Source organism: Schistocerca americana, chromosome X (genome assembly GCF_021461395.2).
Source record: "Schistocerca americana isolate TAMUIC-IGC-003095 chromosome X, iqSchAmer2.1, whole genome shotgun sequence".
Lineage (NCBI taxonomy): Eukaryota > Metazoa > Arthropoda > Insecta > Orthoptera > Acrididae > Schistocerca > Schistocerca americana.
This window is the reverse complement of record NC_060130.1, coordinates 220122873-220150782: the sequence shown is the minus strand read 5'-3', so window position 1 is coordinate 220150782 and position 27910 is coordinate 220122873. Positions and strand designations below refer to the sequence as shown.

The 27910-nt window shown below is 44.1% G+C and overlaps 1 protein-coding gene across 1 annotated transcript in view; it reads left to right on the top strand.

Annotated features, from left to right (window-relative positions):
* Positions 1-27910, top strand: part of LOC124556461 (glutamate receptor-interacting protein 1) — a 615250-nt gene that overhangs the window by 378812 nt on the left and 208528 nt on the right. Inside the window, exon 6 of the mRNA XM_047130411.1 lies at positions 24229-24398. Coding sequence (XP_046986367.1) covers positions 24229-24398 — 170 coding nt within the window. The remainder of the gene's footprint in view (positions 1-24228; positions 24399-27910) is intronic.

Genomic DNA, 27910 nt, shown 5'->3' with positions numbered 1-27910 from the left:
AAACGGTCTTCTTCTCTCCTGACTCGGAGGTCCTCTTCAAAAGAATCGCCGTGTGATACCCTAACACGGCGGACCTCCATCTCGCTGGTGCGCACAAGCTACCGTTTTCCTGCCCTGGAATCATGGACCAACCCTGTGAGAGTGCAGACACCTCTGTAGATTTCATGGAACAGTATCTTCCAATCTCTGCACTCCATAGCAGTGAGTCTTCGAAGGCTGGCACTCAGAAGCCGCCGAGGTGACTACCCTTCATTTGTTCCCCCCTCCACAATCCCCATTATGACTCTTCTCCAGTGGAACATATGTGGCATTAGACCCAAAAACTAGGAATTACAGCTGCTTTTGGAATCGCAGCATCCACTTGTTCTCTGTCTCCAAGAAACAAAATTGCGTCCTTGCAATTGTTTTGACCTCTTGCATTTCCTTTCGGTCCACTTTGACCTTCCCCCCGAGGACGGAATTTCATCACATGCGGAAGCCATGCTGCTCATCTGGGATGACATTCATAGCCAAACCATCTCACTGAACACTCAACTGCAAGCTGTTGCACTCACACTATCCTTCCTTTTCTCTTTGCAACGTCTACATCCCTTCGTCATTCAGTGTCACCAGGACAGACGACAGACTTACTCCAGCTTATTGATCAACTCCCTCACCCATTTTTTCTGCTTGGTGACTTTAATGCACACCACTCCTGCCCAAGAGGTGCCATCTTGGCTGACCTTCTCAGTCAACTCAACCTCATTTGTCTTAACACAACAGGAGCAACCACGTTCCTTTCAGACTCCATGCACACCTATTTCCATTTGAACATCACGTTCTGCACTGCCCAGCTTGTCCATCATCTTGAGTGGTCTGTTCTCTCTGGCATCTAAAGTAACCATTTCTTGTGTGCTATCCATTTGCCAAATCCTACCCCATCTACATGTAAACCATATTGGAAGATTTCTAAGGTCAACTGAAGGCTTTATTCCTCCCTGGTGACCTTCAGCCAATAACATTTACCCAATTGTGATGACCAGGTAGAGTATCTCGCGCACGTTATCCTTGCTGCCGCAGAACATTCCATATCTCGCACTTCATCTTGAGTGTTGACCAAATCTCATGTCGCGATGTGATTCACATGCAGAGACGTGATCTCCACGTTTTTAACCATCAACCTATGATGGCAAACATTATTCATTACAATCAGTTGCGTGCACAGTGTCGTCGCATTCTTTAGGATGGCAAAAACGGTAGCTGGATTTCATTTACTAGTTCTTTTTACAGTTCCATACCCTCTTCCATTTTGTGGGGCAAACCTCCGTCGGCTCTCTGGGACCAAGGTCTATTTCCCAATTTCTGGTCTGACCATAGCGGGTGATGTCATTTTGGACCCTACAGCTATCTCCAACATCTTGGGCCATTATTTCGTGGAGATTTCGAGCTACACCCACTATCACCCCGCCTTCCTCCCTCGGAAACGAGTGGAGATGTTCAGGTGATTTCCTTCTCCTCTCAGAATCGTGAATGCTACAACGCTACATTTACTGTAAGGGGGCTACATCATGCTCTCACTTCATCCAGATCTCCCACCCCAGGGCCAGACGATGTTCACATTTGCATGTTGCAGCACCTTTCTTTCACGGGAAGGCAATTTCTCCTTCATAATTGCAATTGTATTTTGGTAGATGGCACCTCTCCCAGACGCTGACGTGAAGCCACTTTCATTCTCAAACCTAGGTCCAGTAAGGACAAACACCTTCCTTTTTCTTACCAGCTGTGTTTGCAAGGTGATGGAAGATATGATTCACAGGTGGTTAATGTGGTGGCTCGAATCCCGCAATCTAATAACCACTGCATGATGTGGATTTCGAGCACGCCATTCTATAGCTTACCATCTTGTCACTTTGTCCACCCATGTCATGAACGGTTTTCTGCAGAAATACCAGACTGTGGCCGTGTTTTGTGATTTGGAGAAAGCCTACGACACTTGTTGGAGGACTAGTGTCCTTCATACTCTATACACATGGGACTTCTGAAAGCACCTGCCTTGTTTTCCTTTAGGAATTTTTAAAAGACCGAGTTTTCAAAATGCATTTGGTTTCGGCCTTGTTGGACACCTTCATCCAGGAGAACAGGGTGCCTCAAGGCTCAATCCTGAGCGTAGTCCTCTTTGCTATTGCCATTAATCCTGTCTCCCGCCACGCATCTCTGGCTCCCTTTTCGTCGACGACTTTGCGATGCTAACCACACTATTTTCAGTATCGGCTTCCAAAACACTGCTCAATAGTTGCAGCAGAGGTCTTCGCTCTCTATCAGGCCACCCAGTACATTCTGTGATATAGGTTTTTTAATTGTGTCATATGCTCCGATCCTCTCTGCGCCCTTCAGAGGCTCTGTGTGCTGTACACAGTCCACCCATTAGTGCAACAGGTCGAAGGAAGCTTCCACTTGCTCGCTGTTGAGGGTGTCATTCTGATGTTCATGTCACGTCGACCTAACGGCGAATAAGGCTGATGACGCTGCTGCCTAGGCTGCAGTCCTCCTACCTCAGTCTTCCACCCCTTCGGATGATCTCCGTGCCGTCATCTGTCGGCAGGTAGTGTTACTTTGGCGTCACCACTGGTCTTCTATTCACGGGAACAAGCTCGAGAGAATTAAGCCTCTCCCAGTGGCTTGAACGATTTCAACTCGACCCTCTCGTCGCGAGGAGATCATTTTAGCTAGGTTTGGGAGTGTTGTTTTTGTCATCACCATTTGTTAAGTGGTGATCGCCGCCACTTTGTGCTCATTGTCGTCAACCTTTGACGGTTTGCCACTTCCTGATCGAAGGCCTTTTTTGAACCACTTACGTTTTGAAGTATGTTTGCCGTTTGAGATAACGGCAGTCAGCAAATGACGAGTGGGCTGTCGACCGTGTTTTACTTTTTATCCATCGTAGCAATATGGTGAAGGACATTTAATCTTTGGTTCGGGACCTTTGCTGTCCCTACAGCGTATTTTGTGGACCTTTCTCCTCGAGGAAGTCCTTATTCTTATTTCGCTTTCCTTCTGTCGATTAGGCGTAACGTATAGTGCTTTTAAGTTCCTTTACTTCTTGATGATCTAAGGTTATGATTCATGGGCGCTTATGATCTTAGCTGTTTTTGTTCTCTAAAACAAACCAGAAAAAGAAACAGGAACCTCATTAGTGGATGCATGATACATTTTTTACGTGATGGTGGGAGCTAGTGAATGGACTTTCAGATGGCTCATTGGAGGAGCACGTAGGCCCATTCCAGTATTGGCTAGAAAGATTAACTTGGGTGCCTTTCCGACGTCTGAAGGGAGGCTATTAAAATTTAGAGAAGCATGCTAGTTCTGTGTCTCAGTATGATTATGATTCCGATTCTCACTCTCTGACTCTCAGTCTGTCTCGGATTCTGTGCTTGCAGGCGTTTTTATTTATTTATTTATTTATTTTGGCTTCGGGCTTTTGCACAGTTTTTCGAAATTCTCCTACGACCTTACTCACATCCGCGATCAGTAATCGGGAAGAGGATTAGATCCACCACTGGCGATCACACTAGCAACTGAAGCACGGTGCACGGTGACTCACCTGCAGCCATTTTAAGCTCAGTCACGGTAAGGGGACATCTGCAGTTCGCAGTCCCGACTTCAGTGATCGCGACATAATGCACTGGCAACAACTTTAGACTCAGAAAGAATGATGCCCAGGTATTTGAAGTCATTTAATAAGCTGTCAGTGTTTCTTGTCTCAACATCAGCTTTAGTATTTCGAGCTTGTAGTTATATGTTCTGTTGTCAACTGATACTAAAGACTTTAGCCAAATTAATGCCATGATTAAACACTTGAAAGATCTCACGTAATTCAAAGCACTCCATGCCACAGAACGTGTTTCAGCTGACAAATTTAACTTGCTGTGAGTTTCGTCAACGATGCCAATCTTATCCATGTGAGCTGCCAACGGGTATCACACATGAAATAAAAATGACTTTCAGCACTTTTTCAGAATTTCCCATCGTTGTGGGCTGCAACTGAACAGGTCGTGAAGTCGCCGAAACCACCTGAAAAAAATGTTTGCTTCATGATATCTCTCAGCAGCACGTGAGTTAAGGATATGACAAGCACACGGAGAAAATTTTGCAAGAGGACTGCACTTAACGAAGTGTGTCTGAGCTTCTTTCTAAGCAGCACTGATATTACTTCTGTTACCATAATCATGTCAGTGATAGGAACAGAGTATTTTACAAGTGTTGACCGAATTAAATGTGCAGTAGCAATTCCTGTTTTCTAATTACAGTTTATGAAATTACAAAAACTGGCCATTTATTTCATTATTGAGTAAATACAACGCAAGATCAATGTTGTCTGTTAAACATGATTTGAATCAGGAGTTGCAAAAACAATAATTGAATAGTACTTTGCGTTTTCTCTCTGTTCCAACGTGGCACAGCTAACATGATGGGCACTACTAGAAATAAATTCATTCTGAATATCACTAGACAGATAATGCACTTGTAAACGCTTTCCAGCTCCTTGTCGGCCTCTGACCTTGTTAAAGTTTTCTGCAAGAACTTCATCATCGAGACTCGAGAGTTCTGATATTCCGAGGACGTTTCCATTATTTGCATCTTCCATTTCGGGGATGGAGAACTGAAGGCCAAGCCTCTTTGACCAAGAAATATTGTCACGTCAAGTAACCGTATTAGTATTTGTTTCCAAACAGAGGCTTCATTTTTCGTCTACACTCCATAAAATAAAATTATACGAAATGAAAGATTAATAAATAATAATTATTCCACAATCACGTAATAGATTTATCCACTTCTGTAGTTTGAATATCAGGTGACTGGTTTTTGTCGTTTACTTTATCATTGTACACTGAGACAGAAACAAACACGAAGCTGAATAAAATAGTCTGATCTTTCTTCCGTTTCCCCACTATGTCTCTTTTTCTTTTCTCTTCATTGCCCCAGATTTGTGTTTTAATTCTGTAATGTTAGTGTCACTTAACCCTTAACTCAGGAGGTGACTGTTCCGTAACGTACACTAGCAATGTGGTGTTTGGGACCCCAACGTCCCAGATTTAGGGGATAAATCATTTGAAATTTTTCATTTAAGTTATATTTATTTCAGTGTTGTGTAAATACTCCACGTTGACTGTATTGCATTAAATAAAGTCTGAAGTATTTCATTTTTTGTCACACAAAATTACATACTTTTGTGCAATTTTTTAAATATTACATATAAATAAACTGTCAGAGGCCTAAATTTTACATTCTGAAAAATTATAGTACCTTTGAGTAGCGGGTAAATTTTCGCACAAAACTAAATTCCAGGGTTTAAATTTGCACATAAACATTGGACAAAAAGAAAGTCTGTAGAACGGACATTCCATACTGGGATCTACATTTCCCTTTACCACCATTCAGAAAATGTCTGATTTTAACTAGCACTTTAAGTATTTCATTAAAGGAAGAGGAAGCTGTCCAACACAATTGTCCCAAAGTTCTTCCTGTGAATGATACTCTCGCTCGCTAGCAGAACTATGGCCACTGGCTATTGAAAAATCATCGTCCTTTTCGTCTATTTCTTGATATACAGGGTGATTATAATTAAAATTAAACTTCTAGACCGGTGTAGAAATAATACCACTGGTTAGAATGACGTTAAATTGCAACGGAATATTATCGGAGAAGGGTGAAAAAGAATGTCGGAAGAAAAATCAATAGTTACAAAATGTAGCAATAGATGGCGCTGTAAGCATCATAATTTAATAGTGGTCGACTATAAATGACAAATGAATCATACAATAATGCCTAAGGTGTACGTTTGACGTTAAACAAACTGCACTATTCAGTGTGCACCGGTGTAGACGTGTGATACTGTTAGTTACGTAAGTCCATCCACCACAGCAAGGTCATATCACATCAGACGCGAAAGATCGATTTTTCATTGTACTGAGGCCAAAAACCGCATAAAAAGCATCACTCACATCGGTTTTTAATTGTCCTGAGGCCAAAAACCGCATCAAAAGCATCAATCAAAATCAAATCGGAGTATTAATTTCCGTGTGACTGGCGCAAAACGTGTTTAATATGCCGCCCACCGTTTTCTGCAACAAGCTGAAATCGAAAAACACCGTGTTCCACAACTGATCGAAGTGTTTCGGGGATCACGTTCAGACTGTGTTGCGCAATGCGTGCCTTCAATGCAGCTAGGTTTGCAATCGGAACACTGAAAACATCTTTCAGAAAGCCCCACATCCAGAAGTCACACGGATTAAGATCAGGTGAACGGGACGCCGTAAATCCGCACCACACAGTGACCTTTTCAGGATGAAGTGGTACTGGCTGATTTACATTTGGATTTTTCGTTGTCCGTATTCAACAATTCTGTGTATTGACATATTCTGCAGATGGAAGTGGGCTTCGTCTGTCCACAAAATCTTCTACGGCCAATCATTGTCCACTTCCATGCGAGCAAGAAATTCTATATCAAAGGTTTCTCTTGCTGGCAGGTCAACAGGAAGCAACTCGTGCAGATGGGTAATTTTGTAGAATAGCTTTACATAAAAACTGAGCGCGATCGTGCATTGAGACAGTCATGGCAAAAGTCGCAAACGCGAAAGGAGGAAAAGCTGTGTATCCGGCATGTTTATACCGACTTTAATGGGTGTGCGCATGATAGATGTTTTCATTTACGTATTCTGACACATAAAGCGCCATCTGTTGATCAATTTTTGACTATTTTTTTTCTTCTGCCATAGGTTTCCCCCTTCTCCGGGTATATTCCGTTGCAATTTGACGTCATTCAGACCAGTGGTGTTATTTCTAAAGCGTTTTGAAAGTTTAATTACATCATCCTGTATATCACTGACATGTTCCTCTATTCACTGACTTCTGTCTTCCTCAAATTTAGGATCGATAAAACTGACAAATTTCTGGGAATACATTTCGTGCTATACTAAGAAAACAGGTATGTAGTTTACGAGGCATGGTCTAGGAGACCCCAGAATGTGTCAACAGCACGTGTTAGCAAGAAATTAAGAAGGCGATAATGCAACCTACTGTAAAACCTTATAGAATTGGCGATTTAACGATATTAGGTGAAGTATGGGATTACTCTGCTACGCTGTGTGATCCAAAGCATCCAGACACCTGGCTGAAAATGACATACAAGTTCGTGGCGCCCTCCATCGGTAATGCTGGAATTCAATGTGGTTTTGACACACCCTTAGCCTTGGTGTCAGCTTCCGATTTCGCAGGCATATGTTCAATCTGGTGCTGGAAGGTTTCTTGGGGAATGGCAGCCCATTCTTGACAGAGTGCTGCACTGAGGAAGTCGGCATTCCAAAATATCCCGAAGGTGTTCCATAGAATTCGAGTCAGAACTCTGTGCAGGCCAGTCCATTACAGGGATGTTATTGTCGTGTAACCACTCCGCCACAGGCCGTACATTATGAACAGGTGCTCTATGGTGTTGAAAGATGCAATCGCCATCCCCGAATTGCTCTTCAACAGTGGGAAGGAAGAAGGTGCTTAAAACATCAATGTAGGCCTGTACTGTATTAGTTCCACGCGAAACAACAACGGGTGCAAGCTCCCTCCATGGAAAACACTACCAGACCATAACACCACCACCTCCGAATTTTAGTGTTGGCACAACACAAGCTGGCACATAACGTTCACTGGGCATTGGTCATACCCACACCCTGCCATCGGATCGCCACATTGTATACCGTGATTCGTCACTCCATACAACGTTTTTCCACTGTTCAATCGTCCAATGTTTACGCTCCCTACACCAAGCGAGGCGTCGTTTGGCATTTACCAGCGTGATGTGTGGCTTATGAGCAGCCGCTCGAACATGAAATCCAAGTTTTCTCACCTGCCGCCTAACTGTCATAGTACTTGCAGGGGATCCTGATCCAGTTTGGAATTCCTGTGTTATGATCTGGATAGCTGTCTGCCTATTACACATTACGTTCCTCTTCAACCGTCGTTGGTCTCCGTCAGTCAGCAGACGAGGTCGGCCTGTACGCATTTGTACTGTACGTGCCCTTCATGTTTCCACTTCATTATCACATCGAAAACAGTGGACGTAGGGGTGTTTAAGAGTGTGGAAATCTCGCGTACAGACGCATGACACAAGTTACACCGAATCACCTGTCGACGTTCGAAGTCTGTTAGTTCCGCGGAGCGCCCCATTCTGCTCTCTCACGATGCCTAATGACTATCTAATGACTACTGAGGTCGCTGATATGGAGTACCTGGCAGTAGGTGGCAGCACAATAGACCTAATATGAAAAACGCATGTTTTCGGTGCTGTCCGGATACTTTTGATCACATTGTGTATAAATTACCTTGGAGAGCGAGTTTGAAAATTCTCGCAAAGTCACAGAGACCACACCTCGTGAGTTAAGGGTTAAATCCAGGTTTCACTCTTCAAACTCATAACCGTTAAAAGTTTGTAAACCAACTCACTGTCGCCGGCCGGAGTGGCCGTGTGGTTCTGGGCGCTACAGTCTGGAGCCGAGCGCCCGCTCCGGTCGCAGGTTCGAATCCTGCCTCGGGCATGGATGTGTGTGATGTCCTTAGGTTAGTTAGGTTTAATTAGTTCTAAGTTCTAGGCGACTGATGACCTCAGAAGTTAAGTCGCATAGTGCTCAGAGCCATTGAGCCAACTCATTGTCAGTGTTGCAAACTCAGGGGTCTCGAGACGAGGTGGGGGTACACAGTGGTCAGCTCTTGGTACCTTTATGTACCAAAGTGCATTCCTTACAATGCTACTACTACCTGGTAGTTCTCCTGTTCTGGGTGCAGGTGACGGATATCAGGCGTTTGCGAAAACGGTGATATTTTGAGGAAAGCAAATGTTTTTTGAGGAATAGCAAAGGGAATCCCGGAGTCGGTGTAATTATAGTAATTCATTACCTCAGCATTGGCAGATGCTATCTGCCGCTAACGTCAACAGACACGACAAATCAGTTTTTTCAGTTGTTTATTGGTTTCAGTTATAATCGCTTTTTAAAAATGGTCTGATGACTGGGGGAAGAAAACAGGCGAAAATTCGACTTGCCTGATCAGTGGTGCTAATGTTTGAAGTTTCTAAATGATGATGGTAAATTTTCCATTGATTTCAAATACTGGATTACTAAACAAAGTAAAGCAAACAGTGCTCGTTTCATGACAATCCCAAGAAACAGTCACATGACAGTATGAGTGCTACAGCATTATTGAGCTAACAATGTGACTGTCGCCATGTGGCGCCCATGCACTTAGACTAGCACATTACAGGGCGCGATCGTAGAACAACGAACGTAAAAGTGAACTGCCACACGCAATGTTATTTTGGTGGTGGTGTAACTGTAATTGTGCTGGCTTGAGAATTATGAACCGACGACTGATGTATGTTGCCATCTTTGGACATTTTCTAAAACCCAATATGATACAACATTTGCTTCACAGTAGCAATGTGATATTTGCGAACTGAGCCCTGCGAGATCCGTCGGACCTGGCGGCAACACTAACTTTCAGGACTTTCATTGTTGGGCTAAAAGGCTCCTGCAAATTACTTTTGAGAATGAATTGCGTAAGTGGAACAGCACTTGTGCATGTTTTAACCCTTAACTCACGAGGTGTGGTCTCTCAGATCGCGCGAAAATTTTCGAACTCGCCCTCCAAGGCCAGTTGTGGCGGAATGCTCCTATACTCCCTCTACCCTCCTTAAATTGCCAAGCCTAAGATGTTTTGCTGTCGGTTGCGTTATCGCCTTCTGTGTTTATTTTTGACACGTGTTAGTGATCGGTGTTGGAGTCTCCTAGACCGCGGCTCGTGAACTACGTGCATGTTTTCTTCAGTACGGTACCACATAGCTCAAAATTTGTCGGCACAAATGTGGCATTTTTAACTTTGCGAGTTTGATTAAATTGTTAGTCGGTCTATGGAGGAAGGTGACAGTGACATAGACCAAGAAATAAACAAAAAGACGACGACTTTACATTACCCAGTGATGACAGTTCTGCTATCGAACAAGAGTATCATTCAGAGGAAGAACTTCAGGAAAGTTTTGATGAGGATCTGTATGTTTCTTCAATGAAATTCTTGCACTGTCTGTTAAAACTGAATGTGTTCTGAGTGGTGATAAAAATGTAGTTCCCAGCAATGAATGTCAAATTGACAGACTTTCTTTTTGTACCTATCGGGTGAAATTTTTACACACAAATTTAAACCCTGGAATTTAGTTTTATTTGAAAATTTATTTGCTACAGAGATTGTTAGAGTACTGAATTTTACATTTTCTGTTTATGTGCACTATTTAAAAGAACCACACAAAATTATGTGCTTTTGTCTGATAAATACACACATCAAAAAAAGTTTTGCATCACCTCGGTTCCGAGAGTTCCGGAACCTGTACACAAAATTGGAATAGAGACCAGCATAAACATCATTTCCGCCCTTTTTATTGCTCATGAAAACTACACATTGCATGTTGTACCACCATATAGCGAGACCTTCAGAGGTGGTGGTCCATATTGCTGTACACACCAGTACCTCTAACACCCAGTAACACGTCCTCTTGCACTGATGCATGCCTATATTCGTCGTGGCACACTATCCACAAGTTCTTCAAGGCACTGTTGGTCCAGACTGTCCAACTCACCAAAGGCGATTCGGCGTAGATCCCTCAAAGTGGTTGGTGCGCCACGTCGTCCATAAACAGTCCTTTTCAGTCTATCCCAGGCATGTCCGATAGGGTTCATGCCTGGAGAACATGCTGGCCACTCTAGTCGAGCGATGTCGTTATCCTGAAGGAAGTAATTCACAAGGTGTGCACGATGGGGGCACGAATTGTCGTTCATGAAGACGAATGACTCGCCAATATGCTGCCGATATAGTTACGCTATCAGTCGGAGGATGACATTCACGTATCATAGAGCCGTTACGGTGGCTTCCATGACCACCAGTGCAGTACGTCGGCCCCACATAACGCCACCCTAAAACAGTTGGGAACCTCCATCTTGCTGCACTCGCTGGACAGTGTGTCTAAGGAGTTCAACCTGACCAGGTTGCCTCCAAACAAGTCTCCGACGATTGTCTGGTTGAAGGCATATGCGACACTCATCGGTGACGAGAACGTGATGCCAATCCTGAGCGGCCCATTTGGCATGTTGTTGGGTCCATCTGTACCGCGCTGCATGGTGTCGTAGTTGCATAGATGGACCTCACCATGGACGTCGGGAGTGAAGTTGCGCATCATGCAGCCTATTGTGCACAGTTTGAGTCGTAACACGATGTCATGTGGCTGCACGAAAAGCATTATTCAACATGGTGGCGTTGCTGTCAAGGTTCCTCCGAGCCTTAATCTGTAGGCAGCGGTCATCCACTGCAGTAGTAGCCCTTGGGCGGCCTGAGCGAGGCATGTCATCGACAGTTCCTGTCTCTCTGTATCTCCTGCATCTCCGAACAACCTAGCTTCGGTTCACTCCAAGACACCTGGACACTTCCCTTGTTGAGAGCCCTTCCTGGCACATTGTAAGAATGCGGACGCAATCGAATCGCGTTATTGACCGTCTAGGCATGGTTGAACTGCAGACAACACGAACCTTGTACCACCTTCCTGGTGGAATGACTGGAACTGATCGGTTGTCGGACTCCCTCCGTCTAATAGGCGCTGCTCATGCGTACCTGTTTACATCTTTGGGCGGGTTTAGTGACATCTCCGAACAGGCAAAGGGACTGTGTCTGTGATGCAATATCCGCAGTCAACATCTATCTTCAGGGGTTCTGGGAACCGGGGTGATGCATTTTTTTTATGTGTGTTGTTAAATGGTGCAGGCTTTGTTTAGTCCAATAAATTAACTAGAATAATTTAAACAACATTTAAATAATTGTAAAAATAAATATTATATAGCATTATTTCCCGCCATAAACCATGGACCTTACCGTTGGGGGGGAGGGGGGGGGGGCGGAGGCTTGCGTGCCACAGCGATACAGATAGCCGTACCGTAGGTGCAACCGCAACGGAGGGGTATCTGTTGAGAGGCCAGACAAACGTGTGGTTCCTGAAGAGGGGCAGCAGCCTTTTCAGTAGTTGCAGGGGCAACAGTCTGGATGATTGACTGATCTGGGGTCATGGACTGTGCGGCTGGTCCCGGCGGAGGTTCGAGTCCTCCCTCGGGCATGGTTGTGAGTGTCTGTCCTTAGGATAATTTAGGTTAAGTAATGTGTAAGCTTAGGGACTGATGACCTTAGCAGTTAAGTCCCTTAAGATTTCGCACACATCTGAACATCATCTGAACTGATCTGGCCTTGTAACACTAACCAAAACGGCCTTGCTGTGCTGGTACTGTGAACGGCTGAAAGCAAGGGGAAACTACAGCCGTAATTTTTCCCGAGGGCATGCAGCCTTAATGTATGGTTAAATGATGATGGAGTCCTCTTGGGTAAAATATTCCGGAGATAAAATAGTTCTCCATTCGGATCTCCGGGCGGGAACATCTCAAGAGGATGTCATTATCAGGAGAAAGAAAACTGGCGTTCTACGGATCGAAACGTGGAATGTCAGATCCCTTAATCGGACAAGTAGGCTAGAAAATTTAAAAAGGGAAATGGATAGATTAAAGTTAGATATAGTGGGAATTAGTGAATTTCGGTGGCAGGAGGAACAAGACTTTTGGTCAGGCGAATACAGGGTTATAAATACAAAATCAAAGAGGGGTAATGCAGGAGTAGGTTTAATAATGAATAAAAAAATAGGAATGCGGGAAAGCTACTACAAACAGCATAGTGAACACATTATTGTGGCCAAGATAGACACGAAGCCCACGCCTACTACAGTAGTACAAGTTTATATGCCAACTAGCTCTGCAGATGATGAAGAAATTGAAGAAATGTATGATGAAATAAAAGAAATTATTCAGATAGTGACGGGAGACGAAAATTTAATAGTCATGGGTGACTGGAATTCGGCAGTAGGAAAAGGGAGAGAAGGAAACGTAGTAGGCGAATATGGATTGGAGATAAGAAATGAAAGAGGAAGCCGTCTGGTAGAATTTTGCACAGAGCATAACTTAATCATAGCTAACACTTGGTTCAAGAATCATAAAAGAAGGTTGTATACATGGAAGAATCCTGGAGATACTAAAAGGTATCAGATAGATTATATAATGGTAAGACAGAGAAATTAAGGAACCAGGTTTTAAATGGTAGGACATTTCTAGGGGCAGATGTGGACTCTGACCACAATCTATTGGTTATGAACTGTAGATTAAAACAAGAAACTGCGAAAAGGTGGCAATTTAAGGAGATGGGACCTGGATAAACTGAAAGAACCAGACGTTGTACAGAGTTTCAGGGAGAGCATAAGGGAACAATTGACAGGAATGGGGGAAAGAAATACATTACAAGAAGAATGGGTAGCTTTGAGGGATGAAGTAGTGAAGGCAGCAGAGGATCAAGAAGGTAAAAAGACGAGGGCTAGTAGAAATCCTTGGGTAACAGAAGAAATATTGAATTTAACTGCTGAAAGGAGAAAATATAAAAACGCAGTAAATGAAGCAGGCAAAAAGGAATACAAACGTCTCAAAAACGAGATCGACAGGAAGTGCAAAATGGCTAAGCAGGGATGACTAGAGGACAAATGTAAGGATGTAGAGGCTTATCTCACTAGGGGTATGATAGATACTGCCTACGGGAAAATTAAAGAGACCTTTGGAGAAAAGAGAACCATTTGTATGAATATCAAGAGCTCAGGTGGAAACCCAGTTCTAAGCAAAGAAGGGAAAGCAGAAAGGTGGAGGGAGTATATAGAGGGCCTATACAAGGGCAATGTACTTGAGGACAATATTATGGAAATGGAAGAGGATGTAGATGAAAATGAAATAGGAGATACGATATTGCGTGAAGAGTTTGACAGAGCACCGTAAGACGTGAGTCGAAACAAGGCCCCGGGAGTAGACAACATTCAATTAGAACTACTGACGGCCCTGGGAGAGCCAGTCCTGACAAAACTCTACAATCTGGTGAGCAAGATGTATGAGACAGGCGAAATACCCTCAGACTTCAAGAAGAATATAATAATTCCGATCCCAAAGAAAGCAGGTGTTGACAGATGTGAAAATTGCCAAACTATCATTTTAATAAGTCACAGCTGCAAAATACTAACACGAATTCTTTATAGACGGATGGAAAAACTGGTAGAAGCTGACCTCGGGGAAGATCAGTTTGGATTCCGCAGAAATATTGGAACACGTGAAGCAATACTGACCCTACGACTTTCTTAGAAGAAAGATTAAGGAAAGGCAAACCTACGTTTCTACCATTTGTAGACCTAAAGAAAGGTTTTGACAATGTTGACTGGAATACATTCTTTCAAGTTCTGAAGGTGGCGGGGGTCAAATGCAGGGAGCAAAAGGCTATTTACATTTTGTACAGAAACCAGATGGCAGTTATAAGAGTCGAGGGGCATGAAAGGGAAGCAGTAGTTGGGAAGGGAGTGAGACAGGGTTGTAGCCTCTCCCCGATGTTATTCAATCTGTATATTGAGCAAGCAGTGAAGGAAAGAAATGAAAAAATCGGAGTAGGTATTAAAATCCATGGAAAAGAAATAAGAACTTTGAGGTTCCCCGATGACGTTGTAATTCTGTCAGAGACAGCAAAGGACTTGGAATATCAGTTGAAAGGAATGGATAGTGTCTTGAAAGGAGGATATAAGATGAACATCAACAAAAGCAAAACGAGGATAATGGAATGTAGTCGAATTAAGTCGGGTGATGCCGAGGGAATTATATTACAAAATGAGCCACTTAAAGTAGTAAATGAGTTTTGCTATATGGGGAGCAAAATAACTGATGATAGTCGAAGTAGAGAGGATATAAAATGTAGACTGGCAATGGCAAGGAAAGCGTTTCTGAAGAAGAGAAATTTGTTAACATCGAGTATAGATTTGAGTGCCAGGAAGTCGTTTCTGAAAGTATTTTTATGGAGTGTAGCCATGTATGGAAGTGAAACAGGGACGATAAATAGTTTAGACAAGAAGAGAATAGAAGCTTTCGAAATGTGGTGCTACAGAAGAATGCTGAAGATTAGATGGGTAGATCACATAACTAATGAGGAGGTATTGAATAGAATTGGGGAGAAGAGAAGTTTGTGGCACAATTTGACTAGAAGAAGGGATCGCTTGGTAGGACATGTTCTGAGGCATCAAGGGATCACCAATTTAGTATTGGAGGGCAGCGTGTAGGTTAAAAATCGTAGGGGTAGACCAAGAGACGAATACACTAAGCAGATTCAGAGGGATGTAGGTTGCAGTAGGTACTGGGAGATGAAGAAGCTTGCACAGGATAGAGTAGCATAGAGAGCTTCATCAAACCAGTCTCAGGACTGAAGACCACAACAACAACAACAGCATTAATTAAAAATTTTAAATGATTTTTGCCTTAAATCTCGGTTTAAACATAGGGGTCCGAGAGACCACACCTCATGGTATACGTTATAGAAAAGTCACCTCTCGAGTTATGGGTTAAACTCATTCTTAGGCCACACTTCATGCTCACAATGACGCAATGACTCATCAAATCCAGGAATTTTCCACAGTCTCACAAATTTCACTGGTGAACTTGATGCTGCATTGGCAATCACGTTTTGAATGCTACTGTTTTCAAAGAAAACGCTAAAGATATTAAAAATGGTTTTGCTATAGCAAGAACAAACACGATTTATGGAACATAGTATTTTATAGAGCAATATGCAAATACAATGAAGTACAGGTCGTGCATAGCACTGAACACATTGACTGGACAACAGTCATACAGGTTACATAATAGCCCAAGCATTCGTGTACAAGCATTTAAATAATACTGCTTCTTTGGCAAGTCACCAGAGGGCACCAGGGGCCTCTATAAGCGCGCCTGTGTAATGTATGGACACATGATCTCTGCAATCACATGCATCATGAGTGAAGGTACATCACTCCTCCCTTCTAGGAGGGGAGAAAACCACTTACATATATAAACTCTAGGCACAAAGAAAGATGTATTACGAGTCACGGAAAACACCAATGACACCACTGATGTCAATTTCATTGCCCAATGATGGCGGCTGCTGCAGCATGGGGCAGGCCACCCCCCCTCTTGTGAGAGGCCATAGGGCAGGATGGGGGATGGCATCTCAATAGCCAGGTCCAAATCGAGGTCAGCAGTTGGTGCTGGAGGCATCAATGGGGACATCAGAGACAACAGCCGCACAGGATTTAGCAATGGAGGCAGCAGTGATTGTGACTTAAGATGAGTGGGAACTGCACTGGCGACAGCTGTTGGAGAGTGGGGGCAGAGGCAGGAACCCCAGAAAGTGATATGCCATGCAGTGTTGTGGTACGAACCAGACCATCTGCGACACAGGCGCAGGCATTGGCGGCGGCAGTAGAAAGGATGTGGTGGGCCCTCTGGAACAGACTCTGCAGTCCACAGCCTCAGCTGGTCGAAGCGACACAACATCCGCTCATCAGGAGTGCAGACAGTGCACAAGCACCAACCCCAGCGATGTTAGTGATTGCAGGAACCCAGTTCAGTCAGTGGCCGAAACCATGAGCCCAGACAGGCGCACATGGCCAGAACAGTCATGGAGGTGGCACTGCCAGTGGATGTGGCATTGAAGGGGGTTACGTGGTTGGCGTCCGTGTAACAGCTCCACCGGGCTCTTGTTCCCCACTGGAATGAAACTATACGAACTCAAAAAATGGCCTAAAGCAGCTTCAGAGGACCTGTCAGATACAGACCTCCACATCTGAGTTTTAAATGTCCAAACCATGCATTCGGCACCACCATTAGATCAAGGATGAAATGGTGGAGCTGTGAGATGGCGAAAACGACAACCCTGACAGTAAGATTCAAATTATTTAGAAACAAACTGGGGGCCATTATCGGTAACCACGGTATATGGAAATCCCTCAGTTGCAAAAATCTTACACAGGGCCACCATGGATGTGGACTGACAATGCACCATGCAGGGAAACTTGTAACAGACGTCCACTACAATGAGAGAATACTGATTTAGAAATGTCCCAGCAAAATCGACATGTAGATGCTCCCGCAGGTGCTGCGGCGTTGTTCAAGGGAAAAAAGATGCCCGTAAGGCTACCTGTTGCTGAACACAGTGAGTGCAATTCGTGTAATGTTCCCATCTATGACCGGCCCATACATATGCTGGTGAGCCGAAGCTTTGGTGCCAGAAGTCCCCCAATGACTGACATGCGGAGGTTGCAGTACATTAGGGCGTAAGGAAGAGGGAATCACAACCCAGGGAGCACCATTCTCTGTATCTAACAAAAGAACCCTGTCAAACAGAGAAAGGTGGTGTTGGAGGGAGAAGCTTGATCTGAGGCATGGCCTGGGGTTTTTCCACCAAACCATGCTGCGCAAGAGAGGATTCAACTAAATACATGATCCGCGGATGTGGCCAATGCTATCATGGCACTTAGTGATGGAAAAACCATCAGCTGCATTCTGGTTCTACATATCTAAATACAAACAAAGCAACCCGTCCAGGCTGAACGCCGGGTCCGGCTCGATCAGAAGGCGAGATAAGGCATTGGCATTGGCGGGTTGTGCTGTCGGCCAGTAATGGATCTAATAATGATAACGGAAGAGGAAGAGAACCCTCTGCTGCAAATGTCATGCAGCCTTGTCCGCCACAGAAACCAAAGGGTTAAAAAGAGCAACCAACGGCTTGTGATTCGTGATTAAATTTAACTTAGAAACATACAAGACGACATGAAATTTCTTGAGACAAACACAATCGCTAAAGCCACCTTTTCAATCTGAGAATACCGCTGCGGAGCGGGAGTTAAGGTCTCAGAAGCATAAGCAGTGGGTCATTAATACACGTCCATGTATTCGTGCGCCAACACCGTACCAAGACCATACTGAGAGGCACCTGTAGCCAACATGAAATGCTGACCCGGCTAAAAAGTGGCCACACACGGGCCAGATTGAAGCTTAGATTTAAGCAAACCAAACGCTCTGTTACAAGATGGGGACGAGGAAAAAGGCAAAAGCGCGTGCAGGGGCTGAGCAACTGTGGACGCGTCAGGTAAAAACTTATGGAAGTACGCAAGTTTACCATGAAATGTATGCAGTTCCTTAACGGAGGTCGGCTACGGCAAAGCCGCAATCACCTGAACATGGTGACCCAACTGCTTGACTCCTGTGTGAGAAACCACGAAACCAGGATACTCAATTGACAGCTGAAAAAATTGAGATTTGGCAAGATTGCACTTGAGACCCACAGACTGCAAAACACAAAACAACGATCGGAGATTTCTTAGGTGGTCCTCGGTGAAAGAACGCGAAACAGTGATATAGTCGAGATAATTAATGCAGTCAGGCACAGAGACTGTCAGCTGTTCTAAAAAACGCTGAAAAATTGCGGGCACGCTAGCGATGCCAAAAGACAAGCACTGATACTGGCATAGGCCGAAGGGGGTATCCAAGGGCAGCTGGAGGTACGCTTCCATCAAATCAATCTTCGAAAAGTAGAGGCTGCCTGGTAAATTTGCGAGCAACTCGTCAGGGCAGCGCAAAGGGTATGTATCTGTCACAGACTGTGCATTAACCCTTTCGCTGCGGCATCGCTGCAGGCGCGCAACTCTCCAGTGCGGCCCGTCAACGTGCGAGTGCGGGCCGGTAACGCTCTGAAACGGCAGGTACCGCTCGGAGCCGACGCTCCTAAGCACACCTGAGCTATATGCTGACGTCAAGACCTTGTAAGATCTGTAGGATCATGTTCTATACTGACTTAATGATGACACCTTAGATGCATTACTTCAAATAAGCTTCGACTGTACTGTGGTCGTGTTTTAAAGTCTGTTTGCTGTCTGACACTTATAGGGGTCACAGGCGTCACTCAAATGTTCGTGATTTGTTGATAACGTAACAAAAAATACAATTCAAACAAGCAACAAATCCACTGCATTCAGGAAAAATTTGGATTCCAAAACGCAAATTCTTAAGAAGGAAAAAAAAGGAAACTGGATTCATTTGAAATTATATTTACTTCATATGCGCATTTTTAAGATTGACTCTGATAGAGGTCGTCAATTTAGTAGCATGTTTGCTCCTGGTATGAGAGAATTAGCTGTCTACATTTATCATAGACGCCCAGGGGACGCCCGGATGTGTAGAAATTAGTAAGTGAAACACACCCTACGTGGAGGCTTCTCTCGTGTCCCCCATCACTTCAACTGCCGTGCTATTAAAACAAATTTAGCACAACAAATTCTTTCGCAAAAAAGCTGAAGTGAACGCTTTACAACGCAATAAGAAATAAGTCGACTTAACACAAAAGGAAACCTCATTTTCTGAGTACTCGTGAAAAAAACTTTCACGTCATAAAAAGAAACCATGCAATGTCAAAAGAAATAAAAGAAGTTGTCTTTGATAATCGGAATTTCCCCGATATTATCGCGTTTTTGCTACTTATGGTAAATTTTACAGCAGTTCAAGCAGTATCCAGGTTTGTCTGGGCAGGTTGTACACTCGTATGGTGTATCAGTGCGCTTGCATATTATGTGGTTCTTTATGCCAGGAATCACCTGGATTATCTCCGTGTAACAGGTCGGACTCTTTTTCGTCGTCGATTTCCACACAATCGTCGTGATACGTATCGTCAGATTCGGAACCGTCACGAAACAGACTCGAAAGCTGTGTTTCCACGCTATCATCACTCTGCAATTCTTCTGCAGCCTCTAAATGACAATCTCCGTGGTATGCCTCGTCCGCACTACACAGAAAATCGCTGTCGTCTAGTACACTAAGTAACTGTTCCTCTGTCAATTTAAATTTAACACTTTTCCTGCTCCGTTTCACATTGGAACGTCCAGGTGTCGTTTCATTAGCCGCCATTACGAGCAATATACATTCGATAACTGACCACGCAAAATAAAAGTTTACACGCTTTGATGCTAGCTTTGACGCTGCAACTAGACTGAGTAATCCGACAGTGAGCGCGGACGCTTATAAGCGTCATCAGCACTGGCTCGTGGCTTGTTGTGAGTCTTATCAGCGTCAGCTGCAGCGAAAGTGTTAATCGTGACACTGACGTCGTCACAGAGGCGAAGCTCACCCGTCGGCTTCTTAAAGGTGACCAGCGGTATAGAAAGAAGAAGAAGAAGAAGAAGAAGAAGAAAGAGGCCGAATGACATCGAGCTACGTCAAACGGTCTAATTCGGCCTTGAAAGAGTCGTGCAATACGACAAGCACCTGCCGCGCCCCAAAAAAACGTGGGCGGGCGGACTCTTTGATGGTAATGTGGGCCTGAAAACTGGTAGCACATCCGAGCCCAGGGGAAAACAGGGACGAAAACTCAGAGCAGAAGGACTCCAGTTGCTGGTAGAATTCATCTGACACTAATGTTATGACATTAGCAAAGGAGAAACCGAAAGTGTTAAATGCATCTAACCCAAACAGGTCTGCGGTATAGGAATGATCCACAACAAGAAAAGTGAGATGGTGAACATCAGATTTGTCGGAAACAGGAGCGGAGAACTGACCTAGAATTGAAATCGGCTGTTTATTGTAACTAACCAGCTTCCATGAATCCTGTGTGAAGGGAGGGGAGCCCAAGTGCACGTACGTTGGTATGTTTACTAAAATCACTGCAGCTCCCGTGGCCACTTGCATTTTTAGCGGTTTGTTAAACACATACGAGTCAATTTGTTCAGGGAAACAATCATTGTAGAAGCAAATTTTATGCTCATTGGTACTACTGTATCCACCGCGTTTGAAAAGGAGTTACACACCAATGCAATTTGCTCATTCTTTTGGCACTTGTTGCAAACAGACCAACTCTCAGGGCACACAGCACACTCGTGTTAGACGAAGCAGTACGGGCAAGATAGAAGGATTGTTGTGACATGACCTGCTGGAGCTGTGGCCGTATCCATCTCTGCTCTACATGACACTGAGTCAAAGGCTGTACTGCTGCAACGGCTTGTCATCCTGAACACTTGCAGCGTGCCTAGCACGGGTTGACTGAGCAACTTCTAATACCTCCACCCCCCCCCCTCCCCCCGACGTTGTCCCCCCACCCCCACCCCCGCAGAAATCTGATCGCCTGTAGCCCGTTACACTTCAAAGGACTGTGCTATATTGAGCAAATCTGTAAACTTCGGATTCTCACATTGAAGTGCCTTTTCGCAGACTTCCCTGTCTGGGGCCAGATGAATTATAACATCAAATACCATGTGATCAGCATAGGATTTGGGATGGGTACTACTGACAAATTTACAATGATGGTTCAACCTGTGGAATTCTGCAGTCCAGGATTTGTAAGATTGGACTAGGAATTTCTGACAACGGTGAAATTCTACACACGTTGCAAGAACATGCGTTCTGTCACGGTAATAGGTTGAGAAAAGGTTGTACATTTCATCAAATGATAAGCCGATCGATTCTTGCAAAGGCGCAAGTTGGCACAACAACTGATAAGTGTGCAGCGAAAGCGAGAAAAGAAAGAAAACCCTACACAGGTTCGCATCGCCCATGTGAAAAACCTGAAAATGTTGGCATAATCGTGTCTTGTAGGAGTCTCAACCTTCAGCCAATTTATCATATGCTGGAAATCATATGATAAATGCTGATGGAAGAGTAACCTGCAGCGAACACAAAGGTGCCACTTGATTTAGAGTGGTGGTGAGAGCCTGCTGTTGTTCTGCGGCAGCTTGCTGCTGGGCAGTGATACATTGGAGCATGTCTTCCATAGAGATGGCAATGGCCTTGCCGCAGTGTTCCCGTCTGATCACCGAAGTTCAGCATTCTGGTTAAATAACTGTTTCTTTTTTAATGGCCTAATTTAATAGGTGCAAGGTTCTGTAAAAAAATGGCTTCTAGGTTTGTTTTTTGTTAACAGTATGAGAGAAGCAATCTATGTTGACAATATAGTACAGTGCAACTTCATAATAATATACAGCATATCGGAGTAGAATGGAACATCTATGAGTAAATAAAAATCTTGTGTTAATTTGTTATACATTAAATGCAGAGAGAGGGAGCTCTTGGCAGAGCTCTTGTCCATGAAAGGTAAAGGTCCTGATTTCAAATCTCAGTTCAGCACACTATTTTAATCCACCAGGGAGTTTCATATCAGTGCACAATCCATTGTAGAGGGAAAATTCATTCTGGAAAGGAATAACTGCCCATTTTTGGGAGTATTCTGGTTAAATAACTGTTTTTAATGGCCTAATTTAATAGGTGCAAGGTACTGTAAACAAATGACTTTTGGGCTTGTTTTTTCTCAACAGTATGAAAGAATCAATCTCTGTTAACAATTGTATGAACTTCATAATAATACACAGCATATCAGAGTAGATTGGAACATCTATGAATAAATAGAAATCTTGTGTTAATCTGTTGTACATTAAATGCAGTTTAATGGAGCACAATTACCAGCAATGTATTCTTCAAAATTCAAAAATACTCGCTACTTCATGTCAGTGATCTGTTATTTCCAGTGCTTAAAAATACCGCCCAGTTGTGCAAACATAATCCTAAACAGTATTACTATTTTCAGTAAAAAAAACTGCTAATTGTTTGTTTTTCCCTGAAAAACTCAGAACTGCTTGTTCAGACCCTGACATCACAGAGCCCATACAATACATGTTATGTGGAAAAACTGCCTCTGAAAATGATTTGTGACATCAGCACAAACTGATTTCATTGTCATGTCAGTGGTGGGCTGTAAAGATTCATCTCATGTGGTATTGGTGCCATTGAGCATCACAGATTATCTAAATTATGGAGCTTGTTCAAGCTGTCACATTATGACTCACTCATAATACACATCTATTTGCTAATACAGATGCATTCTGAACTCAGAAAAAACTTAGTGGAAATATCTTTGTCATGGACGTTCAGAGTTTGTTTCATTCAATGTAACAAAATGTCAAGGTTTTTATTGCAGCCCTTTATGACTTCACTAAATGGATACACGTAAGGGGCATTCAAATGAAAACTGAACACCTGCCACAATGGGACCAGATGATCAGTCCCTGTTCTGTAGGATATGGTCAGCCACTGACAGATCCACAACCACACCTACTCTTGCACTTACTTGTCTGACTGAAATTGACATTGATCTACATCTTTCTTCAGGTTGTTGAAGATGTGAATATCACATGGTGAAAGATCTGGGCTGTACTGAAGATGTTGCACTGTTTCCGAACCCAATCGCTGAAGCATACCATTCATCCAATAAGCAATAATGTGGGGACAGGCAATATCGTGCAACAGGATGATTCTGTCTGACAGCCTGAATTCAAACAGCAGAGCCAAAAGTGGAAATATCCCACATTTCTCCCCACCAAAAAAATCCAAAGCTGTTCATACAAGTTCTGGTAAGGTCATGATGAACCCCTTCAACTGCAGGGGCCCTCTGCTTACCAAGTTCCTTGAGCACAGAACCACAATCAGTGCACACCACTATGAAGACTCTTTGCAGATGCTGTGATGTGCCATGAAGTCAGAACTCCCAAGATTGCTGTCAGATGAATCGTCCTGTTGCACAATAATGTCTGACCCCACAATGATAATTGAAGGCTAAACTTCAGCGATTTGATTGGAAACATTCCACACAGTCCAAATCTGTGATTTTCACATCTTTGGCAACGTGAAGAAAGATGTGCATGGACATTGGTTTTAGTCAGATGAGGAAGTGTCGATCTGGCAGCAGCCAACCATGCTCTATGAAACAGGAACTGATCACCTCTTTCCCAGTGGGGTAAATTTCTTAACACATATAGTGAGTACTTTTGAAAGGAACCATTCCATGGTCCCATTGTGGTGGGACCGCCCCTCATGATATTTTATTATCCTGTGCATTTGACCATTGCTTTATGTCACAGTAGGTAAAATATGAAATAAAACTCAATCATTTCTGATTAAACCTTCAAGTAAAGTACTGTAATTTGCACCAACTGTGGGTATGGTTCAAATGGCTCTGAGAACTATGCGACTTAACTTCTGAGGTCATCAGTCGCCTAGAACTTAGAACTAATTAAACCTAACTAACCTAAGGACAACACACACATCCATGCCCGAGGCAGGATTCGAACCTGCGGCCGTAGCGGTCACGTGGTTCCAGACTGAAGCGCCTTTAACCGCACGTCCACACCGGCCGGCGACTGTGGGTATGTTAAATGTATATTTCCACATGGTTGCAGTACACATAGCTGTTGTCTGTTCTCAGGTGTGGAGCTCTGCATGTGGGGGACAGGATATTGGCCGTCGCAGACACACGAATCGAAGGCAGCAGCATGACAGCAGCTGAAGTTTCAAATTTGCTGCGTGGAAACACAATTGTCCTCGAGATACTGCCTGTGTCCCGGATAGGCTGTGGAGACTGGTACAACAAAACTGGTGAGTCTCTGCCTGTAGTCAACAAGATGCATGACATCACTAGTGAGACATGATGGAAGATATATCTGTAGTAACCAAGTAATACACAAAACCAATCCAAGTAACTTGAACATGGCTTCCCACGTAACAAGACAAAAGAATCATGCAGAGGGTGCAACACAACAAGTGATGCACAGAAAATAATGAGGGTGAGTCAGCACTGCTCCGTGTGTATATATGTATGAGTTGCCAGTATACGGAGCAGCAGAGATCTTGCTGTGTGCATGCTTCCTGCAGGCAACCTCTAGTGGCCAGCCAGCTGATAAAGTAGGCAGTTGATTTAAGTATACACACACACACACACACACACACACACACTCACACATACACACACCAGTAGCAGAGAGATGTGCACCTCTCCTGCAAAGAGGGTGCCCAGGCAACAGAGGAAGTGACAGTGGCCCAATGAGAGACACCTCCATCAGATAAAGAGCACTGGCATCTGGTGCCAATGTTGGGGGTGGGATAGTCTGCTGGGCAGGCACCAGAGCATAGGGCTGGAATGTGCAGAGATTTGGGCATGCCCAAGAGCGTCGTGCCCGCATGGTGCCCGACAACAGCACGTGGGAGGAGGGTGCCATCGCCATCTCTCCATCATCATCATCAGCAGGCAGGTCCCAGTGTGGAGAGGATGGGGCTGAATCCACTGGTGAAAATGGCTGAGGTGATGCTTTTGAGGGGGCTGGTGGAGGTGGCCTGACTGGAACAGCAGCTTGCTTCAATGGGCTGGAGGCCCAGATACAGACCAGCACCAAGTGCTGGATAGCTGGAACCCCAGGACACCACACCTGGAGGAGGCAACCAACAGGACAGGGGTGCCTCCACAGCAGGCAATAACAGGCTTGAGGTGGAGGGTGGTGGGGTGAGCTGCAGCCATGGGGGCCACACCCACAAATCGATAGCTTCTGGTGGTAAGTGGGGACACAACTGATGAAAGTGGTGCACCACCAGCCTGTTGGCTATATGAACATCACAAAGATATCATCAACCAACCCCTTGAGCCCACACCAGCAATCTCAGCATGAAGGGTCCAGATGAACCCAGTCGTGGCAGGTGCAGCACAGCCCAAAGGAGATGGAGGACTGTATGTGGCTGCTGGCCGTGAAGCAACTCAGCCGGGCCCTGTTCCCTCATAGGTGTGAAGCAATATGTACTCAGAAAATGGTGAAGGGCGTCATCTGGTGGAGAATTCACAACAGACTTTTTGATTTTGGCCTTGAATGTCATTCCAACTCGCCATTTGATTGGGGTTGGAATGGTGGAGCCGTAACATGACGAATGCTATGACTGGAATAAAACAATTGGAAGGTGTAAGAAGTGAACTGGGGCCCATTATCAGAATCTAAGGTACAAGGCAACCTCTCAATAGAAAAAAAGCCTCAAAATCTTATGAACTGTGACCTCAGCCAGTTTCAACACACTCCTGAGAATGTAAGGAAAGCAGGAAAATGCATCCACAACCAAAAGTCAATAGTCAATCCCTGGCCCAAAAACATGTTCCTAGCTAAGAGTGTAGTGTGAAAAATTCGCCAATGGCCCTGGTGAACCTCATGCCAGAATGTGGTGGGAGTGACTACTCTTGCAGAAAGGTTTTCCATGGACGACAGCAAAACAGCGTCAAAAGTAGAGAGATGATATCACAAGGAAAGATACTTGTACAGGGATCCGATTCCTGACCTGGCAGCTTATCTCGAGAACCCTGTTGGAAAAAACCAAACCACCTGGTGGAGAACTGGGCCAGTGGCAATGGCAGTTGTTATGCATGAGCTAGTAATTGGGAAATCCTCAACTGTGGCTTGTGTTTCAGTATCAAGATGGAAGAAAAGCAATTTTTCATGATCAAAGTTGGGACAAAGGTGGGACAAGGCATCTACATTGGCATGTTTCGATGTAGGTTGAAAAAGGAGTTCATGATTGTAGTTAGACAAGAACAGTGTCCACCGTTGTGGGCAATGTGGTGCCTTATCAGGCAAGGAAGTGTAAGGTTAAATGAGGAAATCAAGGGTTTATGATCAGTAATAAGTGAAACTTTGTGAAATTCACAAAAACATGAAATATATATTGCAAGAGCCTTGTTTTCTACCTGAGAGTAACATCTCTGGGTTGGAGTGAGAGATTTAAAGGAAAAAGCAATAGGTCGTTCAGAGCCGTCAGCATATCGGTGTGTTAGGACCACACTGATGCCATGCTATTAGGTGTCAATCAACAAAACTATATGCTGGTTCAGAGAGAACATAGCTAAATGAGGGGCTGAGAGTAGTTTGGATTTCAATGTTTGAAGAGCACGTTCACAGTTCTGGCTCCAGCAAAAAGGTACATTTTTGTGTAACCAGGCATGCTATGAGTGGGCCAACTAGGCCACCCTGGCAGGAATTTTTGGTAGAAACCTGTCTTCCCTAGGAAAGCCTGAAGCTTCTTTGTGGACAAGGAGCGAGGCACAGATATAGCAGTGGAGATGTGGTCCCACAAGACCTTGAACCCTATATAAACAATAGAAGGTTGAGAAAACTGAGATTTCACGAGGTTCCACCATAAGCCTGTGGACTGTGAGACAGAAAACAAAGTTTGCAAATTTTTCAAGTGCTCAACCATGGAGGAGGCCATGACAACAATATCACCCAGATAATTAATGTAACATGGGGCAGACACAATCAGTTGCTCTAAAAGTCGTGGGAAAATAGTAGGGGTGCTAGTCACACCAAAAGAAAGATGTCAGTATTCACAAAGACCAAAAGAAGTATTAAAAACCAGCACTCTTTGAGACTCTTCACCCACAAGAACCTGCAGATAAGCTTCAGACAAATCAGTTTTAGAAAATTGCTGGCCACCCGATATTTTTGACAATAGCTCCTCCTGGTATGGGAGAGAATACATATCCATAATTGACTATGTGTTGACAGCAGTACTGAAGCAGTACTGAAGTTGCTACAGAGGCAAAGTTTTTACAACAGTTTCCAAACAACAACCAGCAGAGATGACCATTCACTAGCCATAACAGGTTGCACCACCTCTAGAGTCTGAAGTCTGTCCAATTCTGCTTTCACTTGATCCTTTGGGGCAACAGGAATTAGGATGTGCTCAACAAAAACAAGGCCAAGCCATGGATTTCAAAGAAATATGAGCAGAAAAATTTGCAGCACACCATATACCTTCAGAAAACAAGTCTGAAAACTCCCCACACAGTGTTTTCAGTTGAGAATATGATACCTGATTGGATACAAGGTGACTGCGTTGGTGATAGAAAATCCAAAAGCCTGAAATACTTCCATCCCAAACAAGTTCTCAACATCAGTATCAACAACCACCAAACATGTAATGGAACAAATCACTGACTTGTAAGAGGCAGATATCATAAATTGTCCCAAAACTGCAATGTTATGTTTGCTATAACTGACCAGCTTCTGCATGACTGGTGTCAAGGGTAGCGAGCCTAAAGTCACACAGGTTTTATAATTCAATAGCATCACTGCAGC